We start from the raw sequence: 26,106 nt of genomic DNA, 5'->3' as shown, positions 1-26,106 counted from the left end.
ATATAATATATACAATGTCAGATATATTATATAAGATATCTTATATAATTTGGGTAATCCCTGGATCAACGTTACGTTGCTCCGTGAATAAATGACCATGACAACGTGGTTTGCCATACGATGCGCTCTATGTAAAAAAATCAATTCAGGAGACCTCGAAAGTTGCAAATAACCCAATGATGCAACTTCACAGTCATACATGTATAATGAAATACCCATTGCAATAAAGAAACACATTTTTCACAGATAAGAAAACTGATAGGATATAGATTTAAGGTTTGTATTCAAAACGATCATCCTTTACATGCATTAAGTCCGTCGTCGGAAGCCCACGTGTAAATGAGTGACGTATTTTAATTGTAAATTCGCTACGATTAAAATTTTCGCTATTTTGTTAGCTTCTGCACAGTTTTGTTTTGTGTATAATGATCGATATATACATACATACCTGTGAGCTCATTAGCTATATATACCTCGTTATTTTGTGTACAAGGTCATTTTATGTGAGCATTATTTATTGTTATTTTATTCAAATAAATTTTGTAAGATGAGTTCAAATGATTCGCAAATTTCTTGAACCTCAGCTCTAGGACTTCGTTAATATGAACCTCAGCTCTAGGACTTCGTTAATATGAACCAGCTCTAGGACTTCGTTAATATGAACCTCAGCTCTAGGACTTCGTTAATATGAACCTCAGCTCTAGGACTTCGTTAATATGAACCTCAGCTCTAGGACTTCGTTAATATGAATCTCAGCTCTAGGACTTCGTTAATATGAACCTCAGCTCTAGGACTTCGTTAATATGAACCTCAGCTCTAGGACTTCGTTAATATGAACCTCAGCTCTAGGACTTCGTTAATATGAACCTCAGCTCTAGGACTTCGTTAATATGAACCTCAGCTCTAGGACTTCGTTAATATGAACCTCAGCTCTAGGACTTCGTTAATATGAATCTCAGCTCTAGGACTTCGTTAATATGAACCTCAGCTCTAGGACTTCGTTAATATCAACCTCAGCTCTAGGACTTCGTTAATATCAACCTCAGCTCTAGGACTTCGTTAATATGAACCTCAGCTCTAGGACTTCGTTAATATGAACCTCAGCTCTAGGACTTCGTTAATATGAACCTCAGCTCTAGGACTTCGTTAATATGAACCTCAGCTCTAGGACTTCGTTAATATGAACCTCAGCTCTAGGACTTCGTTAATATGAACCTCAGCTCTAGGACTTCGTTAATATGAACCTCAGCTCTAGGACTTCGTTAATATGAACCTCAGCTCTAGGACTTCGTTAACATGAACATTTATATGGTGTCTTACTTAGAGATTAGTGTCGTCTTCTGTCATGAGAAACAACAGATTCGTCATCTTCTGTCTACCCTCTCACAGTTTCCTATCATTGATGCATATCACAACTACTAATTATAACTGTTGTTGTTGATGTTGTTGTTGTTGTTGTTTATTTTGTTTTGTTTTCTTTTAGGAATCAAGTTGTTTATTTAACAAACTGGATGAAATATCATCAAGCCTAGAGTAGGGGTACATGTACGTAATTTCGCACACTTTCGGTATGTATTTAAAAAATTCTATCAAATTGTTAGATGTACAAATGTTTCGTGACTGTGTAACCTGATGCGCGCAATTAATTATTTGTTTGATGAGAATTGTTCAACCTAAACTAAGATTGAGTCCAATGTATTGATTGAAATAATATTTAAAATGGAAAGAAAATTTAAAGTTGGGTAGTGTCAATCCACAATGTAAACAAGGCGACGAACACGACGGTGTGCAGACCAACGCTGTTACTATAGTTATATACTAGGTGGTTTGCATTCAGTTTTTATTACATTCTGATCAAATGATGATTTTCCTTAAATAGCTGCAAATCCAAATCAACAACTGGGATTATTTCAAATAAAATGTCCAAGCAGCCGGTATCCATTTCCTTTGAAGAGATTCGCATCAGTGAATTTTTTATTTCAAAACCATCTTAATCAGCAGTGATATATTTAAAATGGCAAGCGTACTACGGACGTCTGGCGTTAGTCATCATATGAAGAAAACAGTCATCTGCCACTTAGAGGAAAACGCAAAAAAAGTACGTACGATGCAAAATTACGTAGATCTACCCTTACTTTGTAGGTAGTTACCATATTTTCACATGATTAAGGGGAAGTAACTCAAAAGAACCCGTCATGTCATGAAATTCCCTTGACATACATGTACATCCGAAATATTTTGGGTCGAGTTCACTTGAACCCCTAGTGTTACTCGCGGGATGGAGTAGAATTAGGGCAGTTTTGATCACCTTCAGACACGCGCACTCGCGGTTAAAACAAAAATGACGTAGCTGGTAACTTGGGTGTGCCACATTTAAAGCTAAAGAGACGTTCGGTTTAAACTGTATTTTATTTGGTTATAGCAATGGTACATACAAATAATACAAATATAAGGATATTTGTACTTATATTAATCCGAACGGGTGCAGGGGTCGGGTTGGGGATTACTGGGTGGCATCGGGGTTGGCATAAAAAATGCAAGAATGGAACAAGCACTGGCTGTTTACCATCCAAGTTCATAATAAAAATGTACTTACACTATATGATATAAGTATTGGGACTGTACATGTATTTCTCTAAATATTTACTATTAGTATATAGTAAAACAATACAAACACAAAATCTTAACGAAATCTGCGCCATACAAAGTGTATTTCTAGCATAAAGACAATGGTAATTTCAGAAACGTTTAGATTGAATGATGAAATTTTGAACACAATCAAAAATAACTTCGTTGAACTGAACAGGGAAGTCTGGACTACCATGGAGTAAAAGGTTAACATTATAGTTAGGAGGAAGGCGATTAAAACATTGAAGTCTAAGCTGCCGGTAATTTGGCACAATGGAGGAGGAATTTTAGTGTCCAGTAGTTTCAGTAGACAGATTACACGAACACAAAGGGCTATCAACTAAGTTTCGAGCGAACAGACAGAGACTTGTATATCAGGTATATACGTCTCTGGAACAGATGAGTATTCAATGAGCTGCAATTCATTCTTAGACGTGCATGATGGATCTGGCCGTGTCTGCTTCTGCAGTGGTAATAGTGCTGAGGGACAGAGTGAGCAGAAAGATTGTCGGAGTTAAGAAATTGTTTTAATTTAGTTATGGACGGATTGGATTTGATGTTTTCAGGAAGCGTGTTCCATAAATCAACAGAAGAGGGTAATAAAGAATCTTTATAGAGTTTTGTTCGACAGTTTATTTGACAGAAATTATTAGCTCTTAGCTCTTAAAGAGACGTGTCTTCAGTTAGATCAGTAGTGTATACATGTAGATGTGCCAAGGGTAATTAACCGACGTAGTTCAGACATACACAGATTCATTTGGTGTTGTTACTATTTGTGGGGAAAAAATAATGAAAAATAAAAATGAAAATAACAGTTTTCGGAAGGTGATAATTAAGGCACATTTGATCGATGTAGCTTTATTAGAATATAGACCCCCGATCCGAACCGAATTCGACATTAAATGGTTATATTAGAATCTAATATTGTAATAACAGTATAGATGACAAAACGGCCACACAAAGATTTTAAAACAAAATTCCAAATGTTTATACACTGCACAAAAAGGGGTTGTGTACCAAAAGGGGTCAATGGGTCATTGTACAATTTGGTCAGTTTAACTGGCCTGAGCTTAACATGAATAGGCTATCTAAACTAGTAGATTTATCCGTTGTTTGATATTGATTAATTGTAATTTTAGATAAAGAGATCAAGGAGTTATGATTATTTTAATGTCATTTTATTATAAGCATTGATTAGATAAAGTCCGCATTCGAGTTATTCCTGACATTACCCTCACCTCAGTCTTTTTTTTTTCAATTGATTAGCGCATGCGCACAATACAACAGGTAATGAAGAGAGGTAACTCATGGTTGGATGACAAAAATAGTACAGAAAAGCTTGTTTATACTGAGGGCGCTACCGTATTACGGGTAGCTGGACAATCGCAAGAAAGCTCTTCGACCGCAAGCATGGAGACAGTTCCTGCAGACTTCATTGATGGAGATTTTAGCGAGGAAGACGACTCTCAGGACGACGACTGCTGGGGGAAATTGTTCCCTCTCGGTCAGAGTTTCACAGCAATCGGTACGCTGACAACGCATGTTTGCAGTTGACTCTTCGATCAGTCGTTTATATTGTCTGTGACAGCGGTAGAGTCGTATCGGCAACATCTAACAACATACCATGGAAGGCCTAGAACATAGGTCATTGCACTTTAGTCTTCCAAACATGATTTTTCTGAATCAAGTAGACACTATTGATTAGTTTTGGCTTCCGTTAGCTTGTAATTTCTGCTAGTCAATTTGTCGTCTACTACATGTAGGCGCGAGTTACGTCCCTTGAATACATGTACCAGTTAGAAAAATCTATATTATGAAATATGCGAAAATGAGTGCACATGTATTCCAGTTAATCAGACAGTGTTTATACAATTGTGATAAATATAGAAATGTGCTTTAAAAATCAAAATTTTAAAAAATCACATTTTAAACAGTTAGCCAGAGTTTCCTCTGGCCCTGGCACCATGTCTGGGTGTTGCTAAGATTTTGATGCAAATACAATAAAATCGGGCGTGACATAACATGATGCAGAACATGAATCTCTGAAAAAGATGCTGAGAAAATACTCGCAATATGCTGCACCATTTTACGTCACGATAATATGTGTGTCACGATTGTAAAAGACAGGAAGGTGTACTTATAATTAGGTGTGCACCCGCTCCGAGTACATACAGTACCAACCCAGGTTCGAATTGAGTTGTTGGATGTACTATTGGCCTGAGGAAACAATGACTAAAGACATAAAACAGTTGACATGAATTTATTAACAATGATATTCAAAAACAACCTTTTAGACGACCCCCCACCCCATAACATAACTATAACTCCGGGATCCAAATACTGTGAGAGTACAGTTCAACAATGAGAGGTAAACAAATATGGAATGAAAACGGATAAATCTAGGATTTCGGGTATACTACCCATTTTGATATTAAGGGGAAATGAAGGGCCGCAGTGTCTTGAATTATTCTTTAAACTTTAATATTTGACAGCTATTCCTTGCTATATTTCTTACATATTTCATCAAAATTTGGGGGATTTCCCCTGTTTTGGAGAATTTTCTCCTGTTTTATGGATTTTTTTTCTTGATATGGAATTGTTTTTATTCAAAGGGGAAAACATCATCAGTGGGGAATACTAGTCAACCTATTTTTGGTAGTAAAATTGGTCTGGATTAGACCATCTTTAAATATCTTGGTTTGTTGTAACCCGACCAGGGTTTTTTATTCAGTTCTGAAAACAGATTTTCAACCTTCAATACAAAAACGAACAAGAATATAAACTGTTTGGATCTGAAACAAAAGAAACACAGCAAGCCTATTTGGGTTTGCAAGACGTATTTTGAAACTTGCGAAGCAACTGCCGGACATAAATATCCGGAACGGTCAAGTTATTAAAAAAAAAGATGTTTTATTTTGGCCTTATAACGTCTGGAAAACGCAGATTTGAAACCCAATTCCATTACACGATATTGGCATTGACCTAGACTGGCCACCAGACCCGGAGTTCTTTTTGTTAAGAATTGCCAAGCTAAATTCTAATACTAGATTATCTGCCCTTTGTTTCAAACCTAGAATCAGACATATCCTAGGGACCAAAATCATGAAGCTCAAATTTATTTATAATTTAATATTCTAGAGACAGGGGGACAGTCTAGCATTGACCCTGTATGCAATAATTATATTAGCAGTAGCTATTTACATATCCTATGGTTTATGTTAGCACAACATGGAAGATATGTAGATGTAGCTTCTGCTATTCAAAATGAAAATATCCGTTTAATTCATGAATTTACATTTGGGTGATTTGGAATAAAACATAAATCTATCTTACATAGCATTTCACACGAGCGGAGTAATCTTCGTTCAAGGGGGACAACTCTTACAACGCCGTGTGCTTGTGTTTACATCCGACAGTCCTTAGATTTATTATATCCTTGGTGTCGGTTTTGAAACGTTGGATTTAACTATAAAAATACACACATTCTGAAATGAATATATATCATATCAGCAATAAACCAATAGGGCTACACGGTTAAACGATAAGACATTTCATCTAAGCGAAAATATAACTAGACTAGGCCTACAGGCCTGTTGTAACAGTTGTTGTACATGTTAAAAACATGCAAACACAAACAATCACCTGGCAATGATAGGAAGTTGAATAAAAAAAAGTTTATAAAAAAGAAAATGTCAAACATCACAACCGATGAAATGGTTCCGTTTGCGTCAGCACAGGGGCCTGGAATTTGTTCACTGAGTGACTCTATGCCTACTCAGTAACCTGTGTATTTGGAAATTGGGAATTGGCACTTAAATGAACGAAAACATTTGGTAAAAATGACAACCCTCAGTGTATAAAGAAATATTTATTTTAATTGTAACACAGAGTCTATATTTGTGTAGAGTAACCAGGAAAACTAACTGTCATCCTAGCCTTTCAATATGATCATCGTTATCTACAGACCTACCTTCATCATTCTATCAAGAAAACCGGTTAAACACATATAATCCTAGCTATGTCACAGAAAAGATTGAATACTCCTATCGAGTCACTGTTCGCTGGTTCCCACATGAAGTTGCCAGAATCACTGTGAATTTAAAATTACCACCTGCGAAACATTGCCGCATCATGGTGATCATGATCGATATCACTCTCAATATAGCCTTGAACTATGAATGGAATTCCAATGACAGTCTTGACGTCATGCAGTGATGTAGTATTTTATAAAAAATGTGACTTGGCAATAAAAAGTACAGTGTGTTCCGAGAAATGATCAAATGTGTTGAGGTGCAAATCAAATTATATGTAAAATTGGAAAATTCTCGGGATCACAAAATGTGATAAAACCCTCGGCAAGCCTCGGGTTTCACCACATTTTGTGACCCCTCGGGTGGAATATCCCTATCCTACATATACACATATGAAAGAGTTTTGTATTATTCTGGAGTATTGATTTTTAATTGAGGTATTGTGTGGAAAATCAGCATGTGAAACAATATTTTTATACTGTGTTCATATTGTTTTTATGGTCAAATGTTTGTTGTTTTGGTGTGTTTATATATATATAAAGAATCAACATTCAGAATGTAAATTTATCTCAATGAAATAAATCACCATGACCACCTGACATTGTATCTTCTGAATCTTTTGATATCGCTGATAAGTCTAACTTTCACTCTCTAAAAATTCAAAATGTCTGTCATTCATTAAGTCTTCTTTCCCAGTACTAGTACTACCTCAATACTGTAATAAACTCGTAATGTGAAAATTAATTATTTCTTTAAAAAATATCTTCTTTCAAACAAAAATATTTCTATAGAGATGGCCAAAAAATTTTGCCACAACATAAAGGCTCCTTTTCATAAGCTCTAGACTTTACAGTTTTTCCCACTTTTTTTTTTCTAGCACTTAGGTAGTTATTTTTTCATTGTTTGAACCCATTTTATCTGTCCAGTTCAGTTAAATTTCTAAATTGAAACAGTGTCTAGTTGGGGTTGTTATAGTTTACTGCATTGAGTTTAATTATGTTGAAACTTATTTTTTTTAACACAGAGCTTAAGAAAGATGAATATACATTTGGCAGAGGAGAAAACTGTGATGTTCCATTCAGTGCACCAGTTAAGAAACACCAATATTTTCAAGCTTACAGCAAAGTGCATTTTAAGCTGATCAGGGTAAGTTTTCGGGTCACTGCATACAAACATAGGATATATATTTATTTCAATCCAGACTTTGCCTACACAATATATCCTTCTCCTCAGTCTTTGAAAGGAGATAATTGATGTTATTTTGCATAATGATGTAGTTATAGAACTGCCATAGACGTATGCAGTCTTAGGTAAACTCATGTCTGATTTATGAGCTGAAAAAAATAAAGTAAAAAAGTATTTTATTAAAAGAAATGTTGAGTAGTTGAGTGATATATTGATTTAGTTTTTTTGTTTTTACAGCAAAAAACTAGTACAGGATTTCACATTTTTCTTGAGGACACGAGTGGAAATGGAACTTTCATAAATGGAGAAAAAGTTGGTAGGTAGATCATATAGTGTAAGGATGTGGGAATGTAATAATATATATATATGTATAGTATTTGTAAGCTGGCCTTGCTGTAAATAAGCCTGAGCTTTCTGTTTATATTGTTTCCAAACACATCATCATTGATGTGCCCTAGAGGAAATACATCATGAATTATTCACTGAAATAATCATCAAGTTCTTTGACTGATAGAATGGCTAGTACTGAATTGGCCAAAAATGAATTTAGTTAACTTTACTCTCAATATCAACCTCGGATCTTGTCTGCAAGATTGCGGTCTGTTCCCAATTGTGTTTGAATTCTCCCTCTTAATTTTTTTTTTACAATGGATTCTCAGGAAATTGTAATTTGCCTCAGCAGTGACCACCGTTATTTAGATCTGTATACCAAAATTATCTGGTATTTGTTAGGGCTGGGACAATACACTGGTGCACCAGTGGATTGCGATCACTTTCACTTCGATACCAATATCGATCCAAATGCAATTTTACGATACCTATATCGATCCTGTGTCTTGCTCTTGTTGTTTATTTGTTTAATACATGTACATAAATGCATTTTCTTCGGAAAGACTTGAATTCAAATTAAAAGTCATTTGTCAAAAACGAAAGTGTTATCGATTTCTGGGAAACCGGAGCGCTACTCTGAAAGTGAAAGCAGTTAAATAATTGGTTGAGGCCGGATTCAGTAGGCCAATCAGAAAGCGTTTGACAAATACTCGTTCACAACAAACCAAACATCATGGCGAACAACTGGGTAGCTTTGAAATCGCCTCTCGGATCAAAATCTGATGTATGAAAAAACGTTTGGCCTTCCAGGGTTTGAAAATGACGATTGAACTTGCATTTACTACAAAATGTCCTTTTTTTTATTGAAACTAATAATTTATAATATTTAAATATGGTTTCTCTATGTATCGCGATATGTATCGGATCATAGCTCTAGTGTTTGTGCTTTATTTTGCCTATGAATAAGTGTAATTATCATGTAAAATACTGGCACTTGTGTCTGTATTATGAATAACTGTTTATTGTCCCCTTTTTTTAACAGGTAAAGGGAACAAACAGGTGCTTGGGAACAACGATGAGGTGTCCTTAGCAGTGAAAAAGAATAAAGGTTCATGTGCCAACCGTTACTATTTAGGGGAGATTTTGGACCCTAAACTTATATGTATACTATACATGTATATACAGGAAATATACAGTCAAACTTTGTTAACTCGAACTCGGATAACTCGAAGACCCCATTTCACTCGAAGTATTACTCGTCCTGGCAAAAATCCTTCTTTTTCTTAGTAATAAAAACTCGGATAATTCAAACTCCAATAATTAGAAAAACTTGGTTATCCCGAAGTAAAATGTTGGTCCCGATATATGTAAACACTCTTGCTTTTGAACATTTTAAAACATTTGACTAGTCAGACAAAATAAAAGCTTGAATTATGCTATTTTCAGGTATAATATTTTCAAGAGAAGGTATACAAATTTTCTTTTTGGAGATTTGAAATTTTGATTACACATACACTCCCCCAGGGAAATTTAGAGAATTTGGTATGTATGGTATACCATGTATAAGCCAAGAACATTATAGTTATCTTCAGTTGGTATGTACAGTTGAAATTATGTGCATCATAGTTAATATATATAGGATCTTAATGAGTTTTCATTTCACATGAGATTTTATAAAACTAGTCTTTTGTTAGAAGTTTTTATTTTGCGAGTCTTGGTGAGCCGAGTTTCACAAAATATATGAAATGAAAACAAATTTAAAACTTACATTTTGAAGGTTTAAATTCAAAATGTAGAGTGTGAAATCAAATTAAGGCAGCCATTTTGTTGCACCATATACAATTAATGATGTCATTGTCCATATTATGACATCACAATAGATTCTGACTCGCTCAACCATTGAAAAACTCTGCAGGGTATGATATATTGGAGACTATCAAATACTTTTGATGTTACATCATATTTAATGTCATTCCAGCATACATGTTCCTTGACCAAAACGCAAATGAGGACACCAGTTTACCAAAGGAAATCAGAGAAAAATATACCCTAACAAAAACTCTAGGACGGTGAGTATATTATGATAACAAGCATATACCGTGAACAATTTCTGGGTGAAATATTTTAATTGATCTTTCAAATAATTACTGCATCAAGTATACATGTTCCATTGTAAGTTAGATATGTAGAATTTGTTCATGAATATGGTTGGCTTTTTTAGAAGTTTTGTTTTATGTTTTCCCACCTGACAACTACCACTGGTGTTTTTCTCAAATTCATGAAGATTTCACTGTATGCAGATACATATCAGATTCTTTATCTCAAATATCAGTTTCAGTATATTTGTTTGATTTAAAATTTGCATCTCATTTGATTATTAACGACAACTTTTGTTTGAACACTTCATTTTTTGGCAATTTTTAATGACTTCTTAGCTTCTGAAATCACCATTTTGGGGAGGTGTAAAAAAAACAAGAAATCCATCAAACATGGATCTACTTGCAACCATTCCATACCTTATTCTTCCACCATGTATGTACACGTATTCAAAAAAGGTGGCAAGGTAACTAGTATGTATTTACATATCAACAGGGGAGCCTGTGGAGAAGTCAAGCTCGCTTTTGCTAAGGGATCATGTGAGAGGTTCGCAGTGAAGATAATATCAAAAAAGAAATTCTCCATCGGCGGCAAATCACAAGTTGTAAGTTTTAACAGATCTCGAAATGAACAGTAATTTTCTTTCACAAAGATCATTAAAATGATTTGGAACTCAAATATACATTAAAAAAAAAAATAGATTAATGTATGTTGGAATTTATCTTTTTTTCAGAATTTAAGTAAGCAAGTTATGACAGAAGTGAATATATTGAAAGCATTAAAACATGTAAGTATGGAAAGTCTCAAGTTTTAGAAAAGAAATTGAAAAGAATAGTTCAGGTTTTTGTATTGAAAGTGCTAATTTAAAAGCTTGTACAAAGTAATGTCATGGCGTGTCATATCATTCATCGTCCATCTGTCAATTTTTCCAAAAATCCCTACTTATGAAAGATTGAATGGATTTGACCTTTGGTCATAAAAATCCTTGGGGGGATATCAAATTCTCCAAAATCCTTCTTCTTTAGGAATAACAGAATTTTGTTTACCTGTAATGGCCCCAGGATGGGAATATGGCAAATACTTTAATACTTTTGTAGGAATGATAGGATTTAGTCCAAAATTTGTCTGAGGCATCCCTGGGGAAAGGGAAACCATTTGTGTGTTTTAAAATAGAGAGGCTTGTTTCCCAGGGGATGGAAGGTTAGGGCCAGAAAGGGATGTAAAATGTAAATCTGAAGTACAGTGTACTTTTTAATATGGAATTTGGTCTGGAGCATTAATTGATAAAAGTGACAAGGTTGTTTAAATGGAGGATTAGATTCCTCGGGGTGGAGGGACAGGGCCCAGTAGGGGAAAAGGGAATTTCTTTGAAATTTTCCTTCTCCTATTTGAATATATTGAAAGCATTAAAACATGTAAGTATGGAAAGTCTCAAGTTTTAGAAAAGAAATTGAAAAGAATAGTTCAGGTTTTTGTATTGAAAGTGCTAATTTAAAAGCTTGTACAAAGTAATGTCATGGCGTGTCATATCATTCATCGTCCATCTGTCAATTTTTCCAAAAATCCCTACTTATGAAAGATTGAATGGATTTGACCTTTGGTCATAAAAATCCTTGGGGGGATATCAAATTCTCCAAAATCCTTCTTCTTTAGGAATAACAGAATTTTGTTTACCTGTAATGGCCCCAGGATGGGAATATGGCAAATACTTTAATACTTTTGTAGGAATGATAGGATTTAGTCCAAAATTTGTCTGAGGCATCCCTGGGGAAAGGGAAACCATTTGTGTGTTTTAAAATAGAGAGGCTTGTTTCCCAGGGGATGGAAGGTTAGGGCCAGAAAGGGATGTAAAATGTAAATCTGAAGTACAGTGTACTTTTTAATATGGAATTTGGTCTGGAGCATTAATTGATAAAAGTGACAAGGTTGTTTAAATGGAGGATTAGATTCCTCGGGGTGGAGGGACAGGGCCCAGTAGGGGAAAAGGGAATTTCTTTGAAATTTTCCTTCTCCTATTTGAATAAAGGGGTTTTGATCAAATTTGGTCTGCAGCATATCCTTTGGCACAAAGAACTGAATATGGGTATAACTTTAAGGAAGCCAAAAATGGTGGTAACTGTTGAGTCCTTCTTTGGAACTAGAAAGCTAAATTGATAATATTTTCCTCATGAACATTAATACTTCGTGAAAACCAAACAAATGTGAAAATTTATTTGAGCTTTTAACATTCCAGCCGGGCATTATCCGAATTGAAGATGTGGTTGACTCACCGGATACACTGTTCATTGTCCTGGAAGTGTAAGTGTGGCCTTTGAAGAAACCATTACACATTATCTATATTTCTTTGAAAACATTGAATTCTGCTTGTTAATATATTGTTTGTGTACAGTTTAAGATCAATTTTATATGAAGATAATTCAATAAACCAGTTGCTAGTGTTTTAAATCAATTGTATTCAATTTGTCGCACCTCTATATTACAATACCTCAAAGAATGTCTCCTCGGTTGAAACAATGAACTTGTAGGCTATTTGTGATGTACATGAAGATTGTTTAGGTTTGAGTGTTTGTTTACAGTGTAGATGGAGGAGAGCTGTTTGACAAGGTTGTTAGTATAGGACAGTACGATGAACCAACTGCTAAACTGCTCTTCTACCAAATGGTGTTAGCCTGCAAGGTAAGCTGTGTGTCACTCTGTAGGACGAAAGCTACTCTAGTTAATTTGGAAATATTATATTTGGTATCCGTTTAAAAAACATGTATGCATTATAAGATTTAAACTATGAAAAATTGAAGGTTTTTGTGTCACCTGCAAAAAGCAGGCGACTTACAGGGTTCACTATGTCAGCATCGGGCAGCATCAGTATTGGCGGCAGCATCAGTGTTGGCGGCGGCATCAGTGTTGGCGGCAGCATCAGTGTTGGTGGTGGCATCAGCTGCACAGAAGTTTCTGTGCAATAACTCAACTTCCCTTGGGCCAATCAAACATAACTGCAAATAGATCTTCCTTACCAAAATTGCTTGCTTGGGATGGCTTTTCAGGTCCAAAGTTCAAAAGTCAAGATCACTGTTACTAAAAATAGAACATTTGTGTCCTTGTGATAACTCTTGTAATAACTACCTGCGCAGGCGACACATCATCTTCGCTAGCCAAGGCTTCTGATTACGTTACACTCCGCGAACCCTTGGCAGATATAGGCGTCAGTTCTGGCCCTCTAGCGGTGGTTCGAAATTACCACCCTTCACGCATGAAATTTTCGACCAATCAAAACAAGCGTTACCGATTTACTTCATCGGTGATGTTTACAAACACACATCGAGGTTTGGTGTCATTTCGATGAGATATGTGATCAATGACTTATATGAATTGATCAAACACTGCGAATGTTCCCCCAAAGATTGTGATTTTTGTATTTAGGTAAAATGCCATGACATAGTCGGCAATGTAGCTCTGTACTGGGTGCCGCATTTATTGTTTACTGCGAAACCAAGTCAGAATGTAAAACGTGATTTGATTGGGTGCCCTGGGATTCCAGGGCGTGACGGTTTGAACACGACTATATCTGCCAAGGGTTCGTGGAGTGTAACGTAATCAGAAGCCTTGGCTAGCGAAGATGGCGACACATCCTCTTCAATAGAATTCGTATTAGTGTTTGTAAGAAAGTTGTTTTTGGCTGATATTTTTTCATCAAAATGGAAGATGAATATAGTTATCATGCATTATAAAATAAATTATGCCATTAATGAAACTGTTGTCTGAAAAATGACATTTGATCAGGAAAACTAGGAAATTGCTTCAAATTTCTAAAATCATCACATTTTCATTTCAAATATAGGTTTAATACATATATGTCTAAAGCACCAAGTCAACAAGGATGACTGGAATTTAAAAAAAAAACATAAATCCATGTGCATTAATTTACTCTCACTGGTATTCAGGCTTGGATTGTACACTCAGCTTCATTAGCTTTAGGGGCCGCAGTGGCCGAGTGGTTAAGGTGTCCCGACACTTTATCACTAGCCCTCCACCTCTGGGTTGCGAGTTCGAAACCTAAGTGGGGCAGTTGCCAGGTACTAACCGTAGGCTGGTGGTTTTTCTCCGGGTACTCCGGCTTTCCTCCACCTCCAAAACCTGACACGTCTTTAAATGACCCTGGCTGTTAATAGGACGTTAAACAAAAACAAACAAACATTAGCTTCATAATAAGTTATAACACTGGTATTCAGGCTTGGATTGTACACGCAGCTTCATTAGCTTCAAAATAAGTTACAGTGATATTTTATCTTGTTTCAGTACCTTCATGATCAAGGAATTACCCACCGAGATTTAAAGGTAGGTCAGATGTGTATATGTTACATGTAGGTGATTTACAATGAATTTATGTGAATCTTTGGACAGCAGAATGAATGTTTACAAGACGGTGTTGTACAAAATTTAATACGACTAGTTCTGACTGGGATAACCACATGGTATTAGCCCAGTGAAACTACAGTGTATACAGCAATTAAAGCCACTTGGATTAAGTATTCATTGACAACCCCATTGTCTATATGACAATTTCCTCTTTCATGTTGTTATAATTATAAAATGATATTATACATGTATTCACTGTCTATATATACTCATAAACTTGGTCTCGTCTTCCTTGGTCATTTGTGTTACTATGTTATATATCTAATTATTAGCACAATGTATCAAATGCACTACGTTGTTGATCCAAAGTTAAAGATTTGTTGTAGTTGTACTGTGATATATATAAAATGTATATACAATATGGCTATATGTATTGTAAAATAGGGTAATTCTAGTTATAAAAAGTCTGATTTCAAAGTAAAACTGAAAAATTCTCTTTTCAGCCAGAAAACATACTTCTTGCCACAGACAGTAATGAAACTTTAATCAAAGTGAGTTGATTCAATGTAAATAATGTACAATGTGGAGGTATTTGATAAGAGCAAAACTTCTTTCAGAAAATAATTGCCTAATGGTTGAGAAGAAATAAATAGATCTGTTAATCTATATGAAGTCTCAATGGCCATTGTGTACAAAGTTACTTTTATGATACCAGTGTTTAACCAGAGGTGGAGGTGCTGTGTTGCTATATATATTAAACATTGAATATTAAGGTGGGGCAGTTATAAAATGTGTTTTATTTCTATGTTCCATAATTATTTTCTTGAATTTGCTGTGAAAAGACTCTTAAAAATATACTTCTCACTGCAGGTCACAGATTTTGGATTATCAAAATTTGTGGATGCTGGATCTATCATGAAAACATTTTGTGGAACTCCAACATATCTAGCTCCGGAGATTCTCCTAACGGCTGGCTCAGGAGCCTACACAAACAGCATCGACTGTTGGAGTCTAGGTGTTATACTCTTCATATGGTAACATCTACTTTATTTCACAATTACTGAATTCATTCTTAAATTATATCATACCCTGCTTTATTGATATTTAATATTAAATCTAGTATATAGTTATATACACAGAATTATGGGTTATTGTCTTTCCTGTAATGAAAAGTTGAAGCAGCGAGACTATGGTGTTACTTTTATGACAGCAAAATATTTAACAGTGTTGTCATCAATATTCTAATTGTGTATTTAGATCCATTGCACAAGTCACAAGTCCAACTTGAACAGAATTTGAAATATTGTTCAGATCTTAAAATGTACATCTCAACACCTCCATCATTCGCTGAAAATCACACAGGTTTTATGGTCCAGCGGCTAAGGATATTAGGAATACTGATTACTAGACTTTAAGCTTTGCGTTTTCAATGTAGTTCGATTAAAAAAAAATACCTGTATTATTTCACACAACCTGGAATGTGCATGTCTGTAATTACAGGAAATTCTTACTACAGATATGTTTGTTATTCATGGGATTAATAACAACCTTTATGCAGGCTGTTTAATACTAGCACCCATACATTAGTCACTGTATTAAAAGTTATGTTGATCAATAAATTAGTCTTCATTGGTTTAATAAAGAAATACCGGTAGGTCCTTGTGTATTATTGATTTTTGTTTTTGTTTATCTCTTTATTTACTTAATATTTATTTAGCCTGGCAGGTTATCCTCCATTCTCTGATGAAAGAAAGGATATGGATCTACCAAAACAAATCACTGGAGCTCATTACTCCTTTCCCAAACAGTACTGGGCAGGAATCTCGGAAAATGGTAAGCTAGTCTGTCAGTACGTGCTGTAAATGCTGGGGATGGGGTGAATAGATTACTTCATCGAGCAGTACTTATACTGGGTCGGTATCTTGGAAAACAGTATTAAGCTTTAGTCTGTGATCAGACAATTGGGGGTATAGTATAATTGAACCATCGAGTTGGTAAATATATTTGATATGTGTAGTGTGTACCTGTAAATAGTATCACAATTTTCTTACGAAATGTCAAGTTTGTAAAATATAATATAAAAACTGATGTAGGGCCTGTTTAAATTTCTAATTTTACACCAAGAGCACCTTGTTTTACACTCTCTACATGGGTTTGTATTCTTGCTTGTTGTAAGTAAATATTCTTTAACTAAAGGTAGATAGTACAATCCATTTATGATATATATTCTTATATTATGATTAAATTTGGTTTCTACAGAAGTGTTTACGATAGTCATACACCACTCTACATTTTACAGAATTTCAGCTGTTTGAAACTTAAATTTTTCAAAAACAAAAAAAATTTATGTATAGATCTAGATTTTATTAAAAAAAACTCGTATAATTTTTGCTGTGCAAAATTCACAGACGAAAATAAATTTACCAATATCTTGACAGGGGAGATAATTCTAGGCATAACAAACTCCTTTTACATTTTTTATCTTTGAAAAATTAAACTGAAGCTCATTTCAAATAAAACAGAAGCAGTATATGTTATAAGTACACTTCACTAGTATTGTAGATCTCAGTACAAATTAATATAGAGAACTCTCAAATCTGGCCTCGGCCTCATCCATACGGCCTCATCCATACGGCAACATCCATACGGCCTCATCCATATGGCCTCATCCATACGGCCACATCCATACGGCCTTATCCATACGGCCACATCCATACGACCACATCCATACGGCCTCATCCATACGACCACATCCATATGGCCTCATCCATACGGCCACATCCATACGGCCTTATCCATACGGCCTCATCCATACCACACACAGGATCCTAACCTCTGACTGTCTGTATTGTACATACATACAGTATAATATCTTAACTGTGAACTTCTACAATGAATATGTCTTATTTGTCTTACAGCTGTGGACTTAATAAAAAAGATGATGACAGTGGACCCTAAGAAACGAATAACATTAGCCGAGGCCTTGAATCACCCCTGGTTCAAGGTATTGTATAATTGTTCCATTGTAATATTCTCTTGGCATCACGATTATTTATTTATGTATTTATTGATTAAATAAATAAAATTCATCAGTTTATTTTCCTTAATCAGTAAGTTGTGGAATTGTAAATGTTAATACAGATATTTGTATTTGAATACAGGATGAAGAGATGAAACAGAAAGCAAACAAATTATTATATCCTGAACATGAGGGCATGGCACCACCATCCGCTCTGGTAAATCACTTCATTATTTCCTGAAAAAATCAGTTGCAAATTTATTGTACAGTTAAACATAATACCCGAGTATTACTTTTATGCAATTAATATTAAAAATCACACTTTATTTGTTTTGGAATATTGATAATTTGTGTCATAAGGTCGTCTTGTTGAAAAAAAAATAGTTTCAAGTCATTCATCAAATAGCAAGAGAAACGCATATTATATATAATATATTTATAAGTATGCTGCAGGAGTTAATTAATAAAACATAGCACTCATTTTAATGTTGAATTTCCTAGAAACATGTGAAAGGCTCATTTTGTATGAATTGATACACATGATCAACCAATTCATTATGAGATAACCATTTGTTTTAAATCCTTTATTATTTCTGTCAATTAGATGTTATAGGTGTCCAGTCCTCATACAGACTTGTCAAACTAGCTTCCTCCCAATGTTATAACCTAACAACAATCAAATGTGTCCAGTGATATTATTAGTGTGATGTTATTAGAGCTTAGTCATTTTACATTAATAACACATTTTTTCAATTCTTTATCCTCAATTTCACAGCCTTCACCACCGAAAAAACGTGTGGCAGAAAGTGGAGAAGAACCACCAGCGAAGAGGAAGATATCAACTGACACAGCCTCCCCACCGGACACTCCCACCTAACTTACACTGTATCATACAAATACTAGACTACTATTAACTGTAGTATTGACACTGTAAACATCTCACAGAGTGAGACTAGACTACTATTAACTGTAGTATTGACACTGTAAACATCTCACAGAGTGAGACTAGACTACTATTAACTGTAGTATTGACACTGTAAACATCTCACAGAGTGCATTTTAGATCAAACGTCTCAACATTGAATTGTTCTAGACGATCAGTACCAAGCATATTTCACATTACAGTAACATGCCAATACAACATTTTGTTTGATTTAAAATTTAGAACCGATACAAAATTTTTGACTATAGCTTTAAAATGGCAAGAAAACAATTTGTGTTTTTTGCCACGGAGCTTGCCAAGTGAGAATGTTATAGATGATATTTTTCTGTCAGTATCAACATAACGTTAAACTTAGTTCAGTTTCTCAGAAGGTACAAGTACTGTATATAGTTTGGCTATAGAATTCAACATAATGTAATAATAATGATATATTATTTGGAACAAGTCTGTAATTTTTTTGTATTTTAATTTAAGCAATTTAAAATTTTAATTTGAAGCTACATGTATTTATTTTATAAACCACTCCCTGAAATTGTTCTGCATTTAATACCTTTGCATTTAATGTGAATTTTGACTGTTATCCTTACAAGTTTGTATGTGTTGGCTAAGTTGTAAGAAAACGAAGTTACCTCAGTTTTACTTTCTGATAAATGATAATGTTCGAACCAACTTTTGTTAATATATTGAGATGCAGTAGTAGTAACTATTTTGTTGGTTGTATATTTAAGGCAGAGGTTGTAATCTAGTTAAAAGTATTTTCGTACTTATTTAATACTTTAGGATACTTTTTCCTGCAGATTAAGTAAGCAATATATGATGTGTTTGTATTTTCCTAGATTAATTCAAAACAAGTGTATTGAAGTCTTGGTTAGGAAAACTAGCTATACTAACCAACTGATACTGATATATGTTATAAAAACAAGGTAGAATATTCTCACTGTAAACACTGAAGACAGTGATAATTGTAGTTTTAAAGGGTGGGCTGATTCCCTTTTCCAATGAGAAATCTTTCAAATATTGAACAAGTTTTTTTCTATATACGGTATGTTATTGAAACAAGACCATTTATCTTCTAGGCATTGTTGTGATACACACTCACTTTAAAACTATCATGATATTTGAAAGATATTTGCCATAACTGATGTCATTTTATAAAATTTAACCATTTTTCAAAGTTGTTTGTAATTTTGGTGGAATTTTTGCTGTTATTTTGATGATCACTTTGCTCATTTATTCCTGTCTCTTCTATCAAACCAGCACACTTTACGATAAGGCTTTTTACCCACTGTCATTATATAAACACTCAATACACCAGTAGTTATGGGGAATATTGAAAACTGTGTTGAATTAGACACAGAAATTGAAAAATGTGCATGTTATATAACCATGTCATTTATCATTGGAAGCTAGCTTTGTGAGAACAAATGTAGATTATTTAACTTTGAAAATATAGACGTTAATTGTTGTAAATCATGTTTAAATGTTGATTGAGTAGGGTAAACAGAGGCTTTGATTTAGTATTTAGTATTTACAATTGATATGATTGGTGAAAACGTATGTATTCAACATGAATCATGTTACCTTTGTATGTACTACCCATTTGCTGCCAGTCCTAACTAATGAGTGTTGACCATGAATACTAAATGAAAGCAGTGTGGCGATATGTGCTTCATCTTTTAATTTTGTTGTTACAATCATAAGTCATACCATTAAAATTCGTTCAATGTTAGAACTATATTGCATTCAGTACAACAATAACATATTAAGTTTACGGCTATTGTCAATACATGTACTACCAAACTGGTGTCTGGGCACAGCAGGAATGTGTTTGGATGTGGGGTGTGTTAATGTGAGGTGGGGGAGGGGGTTGTAAAAATCATTACATTTAGAAAACTCAGATAATTCATCAGTGTGGCATTAAGAAATAATTTATGTCTAAGTGTAGTATAAAAACTGACTCGGAAAAACTCTTAACGTGCTGTCCATGTTGTGTAGGGAACCATATCGTCCTCTTAGTATGATACCTGACCTTGAGCAATGTCCAAGGGTAACTGTTGCATCCTCAGTCAGTCATATTATCATATAAGTGTAGTGTAGTTTTATTTTGCAGGACTTCATGTCAAATTATCAAATTTTTACTTCAAAGAGTCAGAAGTATTTTCCCTGATTCGTTTTCTTTGACCTCACTACAAGATAAAACATATCTGAATTGTCTAGATATGGTCAGTGTTGTTGTTATTGTGATATTGTGGTTTGTTGCATTTTTTTTACTTAGTAATCTAGAGGCTTGTGTAATGTGGCATCATACAAATATGAATGTGGAAGACTATACTGTATAAAATTGTAAGCATTTCAAATTTAAATGGAACTTAGTACAACATGTTCGTAGATATTTAAAACTTTTTATCAAAAACCAACATCCCCATCTCGCCTCCAAGGAGGTGAAGGAGTATCATTTTCTTTACTTTAACATTGTGTGAATGAGTGCTGCCATTGTGGATATGAGCTTATGGAATAGTTGATGTGACAGCATTCATTTAATGAAGTGACCCAAGGGTATGAGAATATCTTACACCAGGATAAGTGTGTCTAGCTGGGCTAGATAAAATATTTCTTATCAGCAGCATGTAAATATTTATTTTTAGTAATGCATTTATATTTACTTACTACATACATAGTTTTTATTAGCAAATTTTTAGGTGGATTTTTTGTTGCATTTTGTCTTTACTTTTATAAAGTTTTATAGAATGCCCGTCAAAATATCATGGGAGTATTACAGTATGGCGTCCATCTTGTCCGGGTAAATTTTTGGTTGTCTGGAGATCTACGGGAGTATATTGTTCTGGCCAGCAGTACTCTGATCATCTATAACCTAAAATCACCAGGTACTGTCCAGGTATTGTCCAGGTCACCATTCTCATTGATGCACAGTTCATTCACAGTACTATCTGTGCATGTTAGACAGTCTGAAAACTGACCAGACATTTTCATTCCAAACGCTTTTCAATGCATCATGCTTTACTTTTCAATGCATCATGCTTCACTTTTCAATGCATCATGCTTCAAATGGTTATCAATCATTTTTATATGACTTATATACATATTGTGTGCAATTACATTGTAAGGCATTTCTTACATATTATTTTTTTTTCTAGTAACCGTACATGCTCTTTAAAATGTGCAAGGATTCAAAGACTGTCTTTTATATATCAAAACATATATATTACTAAATTAACTCTATCAAAGCTATTAAGCTGTAAATTGACAGATTAAACATGATTACATTCTGAAATCTGCACCTGGAGCTTATATGTACATTGTACTTTACAAAGGTAAATTCTTGACATGCACTGTCTGTGATTTTTTAAACACTGCCAAATAAAATCTTTCAGAATTGATGGAAACGTTTTGGTATAAAGTCATGATAAACCAGGTAGAAGGAAGTGGGTATGAATGGTGAAAAGGTTAATGGTACTGTCCATGATTTTATGAGGGTTTTCTTCACATTGTTTGATATTTTTTATTCTAAGATTTACATTATTAACTCGTAGGTCTATGCTGTACATATGTGTATAAATCAAAATAGCTATTTTGTTGATCAACTCCACATTATTTAGAGTAAATCTGAAACTACTCCAATGGACAGTGATCTGTAATGTACAATGTATGAAGTGGGTACACAGAGTGGTCAACATTCAATTTCAATTGATGAACAAAGATTTGTTTATCAAAGATAAGAAAATCAGGAGTTGAAAACATATTCAAACATGGCAATTTCATCAAATCATTGTCACAAGCTAAAGCTATACACAAAGAATGAGAGAAATGTGTTTGATGTACGTAGATCAAGGTTGTATAGATTGCATTTATTGAGAAATAAAAGGAATTGATTGAACTTATTTAGTTGTTGTAGATGTAGAAACTTCGTTTTGCCTTTTTAGATTTATTACCTGTTGTGTGCATTAGTGCAATACTCAACGCAAAATATCTTTGGGGTTGACACCTGTGACCTTGAATATGGGTAAAGTTCATTTCTTTTTTGAAAACTTTGTTGGAAACTATCAAGGGACCTACATATATACCAGCACAATATCTTCATATAAAACCTTTTGGTTAACCAGAGGAACTCATTTGAATGTTTTGAAAGTTTGACCACTGTGACCTTGAATATTGGTCAAGGTCATTTCTTTTCACAAACTTTGTCGGATTCTATCCCAGGAAAAATATCTCGGAAACAGCCAAATGTCTTGATTCTAGACCTTTTGTTAATCAGAAGTTTGGATGTTTTGACTTTGACCACTGTGACATTGAAAATGGGTCAAGGTCATTCCTGTCCAGTTGTCAATCTCTCCCAGCAACATACCAGCCAGACAACTTGATTCTAAGCAATTTAGTTAATGAGAAGAATTCATTTAAAAATTGTAACAAATTTGACCCTTGTGACCTTGAACAGTGGTCAAGGTAATTTCTTTTTGCAAATTTGTTGGGCTTTATCCCAGCAACCCACTAGCCAAATATGATTCTAGGCCTAAATTATTTTTTGAGTAGTCATTGTTGAAAGAAAAACAATTGGCACAAGACGAACAATGCTACACCACAGCATATCACTTGGCCCTTTAGGAAGAGCAAAGCAAAGCTCATAGTTACTTGTAACTCCAAATATGAGGATGACGCAAGAAGGTCAAAGGTCAAGGTCATGTTTCACACCTTCGATTTCTAAAATTGACTTGACAGTGATCCTTATATAGTCAAATTTTGCAGTTAGGTTTTGGGTTTATGGTAAGTGTTTTAATGGCATAAGGTCTATGTCATGGGTTACATTAAAATATCATGAATGATTGAAGTGACTTGTTGGGTACAACTTCATTCCCAATAACTGGCTTTGGGTGACTGGCAGTCACGTGTATAGACTTGTCTTACATTTAAGACTCACTAGAGGCTCAGCCCCATGTACATCTTTGCGCCTTAAAATGAATGCCTGATGGTCATAGGCAGGCGTTTGGCTTTGCTGATGAGGCAAGTCCAAACTTATGAGCCTCTGGCAGGTTATAGACAAACAAGTTGTTAAATAAAACCAGAAGTGAAGTTGGTGGAATAGTAATGGGGACTGTGTGTATTCAGTCTTTTGTGTAAAAGTCTCAACAACCGAGGATAACAAAAACAAAATTTAAGGACAGAGTGTAGTCTTCTTTGTTCTCTTCGGTAATGTCCATTCAAGCCTTTTTCTGAGGGCTTTTTGGGGCCGATAATGGGCCAAATTGACTGAAATTTCAAAAATCTTCTTCTCAAGACCAAAATAAGGTGAAATCAAATACATTTTATAGTTGGAAGGGTCTTAAGGTGCTTTACTAAAATTAGGAATTTCATGACCCTGGGGTCTCAAGTTTGCCCCTGGGGAGGGGGTAAACTTTACTATAGTTTATATAGGGAAATCACATTTTTGACTTTTATTTGTTTTATTTCTTTTGGAATTCATTCTAATTTGGTAAATATTGTCAGCATGGGATGACAGTTTGATGGCATGCACATCTTGGCCCTGACTGACCCCCAGGGGCTGATGGATGGGGCTAAAAAGGGTCAAATTGACTGAAATTTAAAAAATCTTCTTCTCAAGACCAAAATAAGGTGAAATCAAATACTCTTTATAGTTGGAAGGGCCTTAAGGTGCTTTACTAAAATTGTGAATTTCATGACCCTGGGGTCTCAAGTTTGCCCCTGGGGAGGGGGTAAACTTTACTGTAGTTCATATAGAGAAATCACATTTTTGACTATAATATGTTTGATTTCTATTGGAATTCATTCTAATTTGGTTAACATTATCAGCTTGGGATGGCAGTTCGAGGGTATGCACATGTTTGCCCTGACTGACTCCTAGGGGCTGATGGGCGGGGCTAAAAAGGGTCAAATTGACTGAAATTTCAAAAATCTTCTTTTCAGACTGAAATAAAATAGAATCAAATACTGTTTATAGATGAAAGGGTCTTAAGGTGCTTTACTAAAATTGTGAATTTCATGACCCTGGGGTGACACATTTACCCCCGGGGGAGGGGGTAAATTTTACTATAGTTTATATAGGGAAATCACATTTTTGACTGATTTGTTTGATTTCTATTGGAATTCATTCTAACTTGGTTAACATTTTCAGCATGGGATGAAAGTTTGATAATATGCACATGTTGGCCCTGACTGACCCCTAGGGGCTTATGGGCGGGGCCAAAAATGGTCAATTAAATTAACTGAATTATTTCAAATCTCAGGTGACCGTTAAGGCCCATGGGCCTCTTGTTAGATTTATTACCTGTTTTGTGCATTAGTGCAATACTCAACATAAAATATCTTTGGGGTTGACACCTGTGACCTTCAATATTGGTCAAGTTCATTTCTTTTTTGAAAACTTTGTTGGAAACTATCAAGGGACCTACATATATATGTACCAGCCAAATATCGTCATATAAAACCTTTTGATTAACCAGAGGAAGTCATTTGAATGTTTTGAAAAGTTTGATCACTGTGACCTTGAATATTGGTCAAGGTCATTTCTTTTCACAAACTTTGTCGGATTCTATCCCAGGAACATATCTGGGTAACAGCCAAATGTCTTGATTCCAGACCTTTTGTTAATCAGAAGTTTGGATGTTTTAACTTTGACCACTGTGACATTGAAAATGGGTCAAGATAATTTCTTTCCAGTTGTCAATCGCTCCCAGCAACACACCAGCCAGACAACTTGATTCTAAGCAATTTAGTTAATGAGAAGAATTCATTTAAAAATTGTAACAAATTTGACCCTTGTGACCTTGAATAGTGGTAAAGGTAATTTCTTTTTGCAAATTTGTTGGGCTTTATCAGACCAACCCACTGGTCAAATATGATTCTAGGCCTAAATTGTTTTTTGAGTAGTCATTGTTGAAAGAAAAACAATTGGCACAAGACGAACAATGCTACACCACAGCATATCACTTGGCCCTTTAGGAAGAGCAAAGCAAAGCTCATAGTTACTTGTAACTCCAAATATGAGGATGACGCAAGAAGGTCAAAGGTCAAGGTCATGTTTCACACCTTCGATTTCTAAAATTGACTTGACAGTGATCCTTATATAGTCAAATTTTGCAGTTAGGTTTTGGGTTTATGGTAAGTGTTTTAATGGCATAAGGTCTATGTCATAGGTTACATTAGGATATCATGAATGATTGAAGTGACTTGTTGGGTACAACTTCATTCCCAATAACTGGCTGTGGGTGACTGGCAGTCACGTGTATAGACTTGTCTTACATTTAAGACTCACTAGAGGCTCAGCCCCATGTACATCTTTGCGCCTAAAAATGAATGCCTGATGGTCATAGGCAGGCGTTTGGCTTTGCTGATGAGGCAAGTCCAAACTTATGACCCTCTGGCAGGTTATAGACAAACGAGTTGTTAAATAAAACCAGAAGTGAAGTTGGTGGAATAGTAATGGGGACTGTGTGTATTCAGTCTTTTGTGTAAAAGTCTCAACAACCGAGGATAACGAAAACAAAATT

General features: G+C 34.8%; 1 protein-coding gene across 1 annotated transcript; it reads left to right on the top strand.

Moving 5' to 3' along the window:
- The first annotated feature begins 3,919 nt into the window (after positions 1-3,919).
- LOC117333091 (serine/threonine-protein kinase Chk2-like) lies at positions 3,920-22,481 on the top strand. The gene is made up of 17 exons (XM_033892222.1): positions 3,920-4,153; positions 7,684-7,805; positions 8,082-8,160; positions 9,217-9,282; positions 10,153-10,243; positions 10,767-10,875; positions 11,005-11,058; positions 12,505-12,569; positions 12,848-12,947; positions 14,565-14,603; positions 15,128-15,175; positions 15,495-15,658; positions 16,342-16,457; positions 17,543-17,628; positions 17,786-17,860; positions 18,419-18,579; positions 18,686-22,481. The coding sequence occupies exons 1-16, from the start codon at positions 4,039-4,041 to the stop codon at positions 18,518-18,520; spliced, it is 1,431 nt and encodes a 476-aa protein (XP_033748113.1). The 5' UTR covers positions 3,920-4,038; the 3' UTR covers positions 18,521-18,579; positions 18,686-22,481.
- Positions 22,482-26,106: the final 3,625 nt, after the last annotated feature.

This window comes from Pecten maximus, chromosome 8 (assembly GCF_902652985.1).
Source record: "Pecten maximus chromosome 8, xPecMax1.1, whole genome shotgun sequence".
NCBI classification, from domain to species: Eukaryota; Metazoa; Mollusca; class Bivalvia; order Pectinida; family Pectinidae; genus Pecten; species Pecten maximus.
Note: the sequence above shows the minus strand (reverse complement) of the source record. Positions and strands in the feature narration are given on the sequence as shown.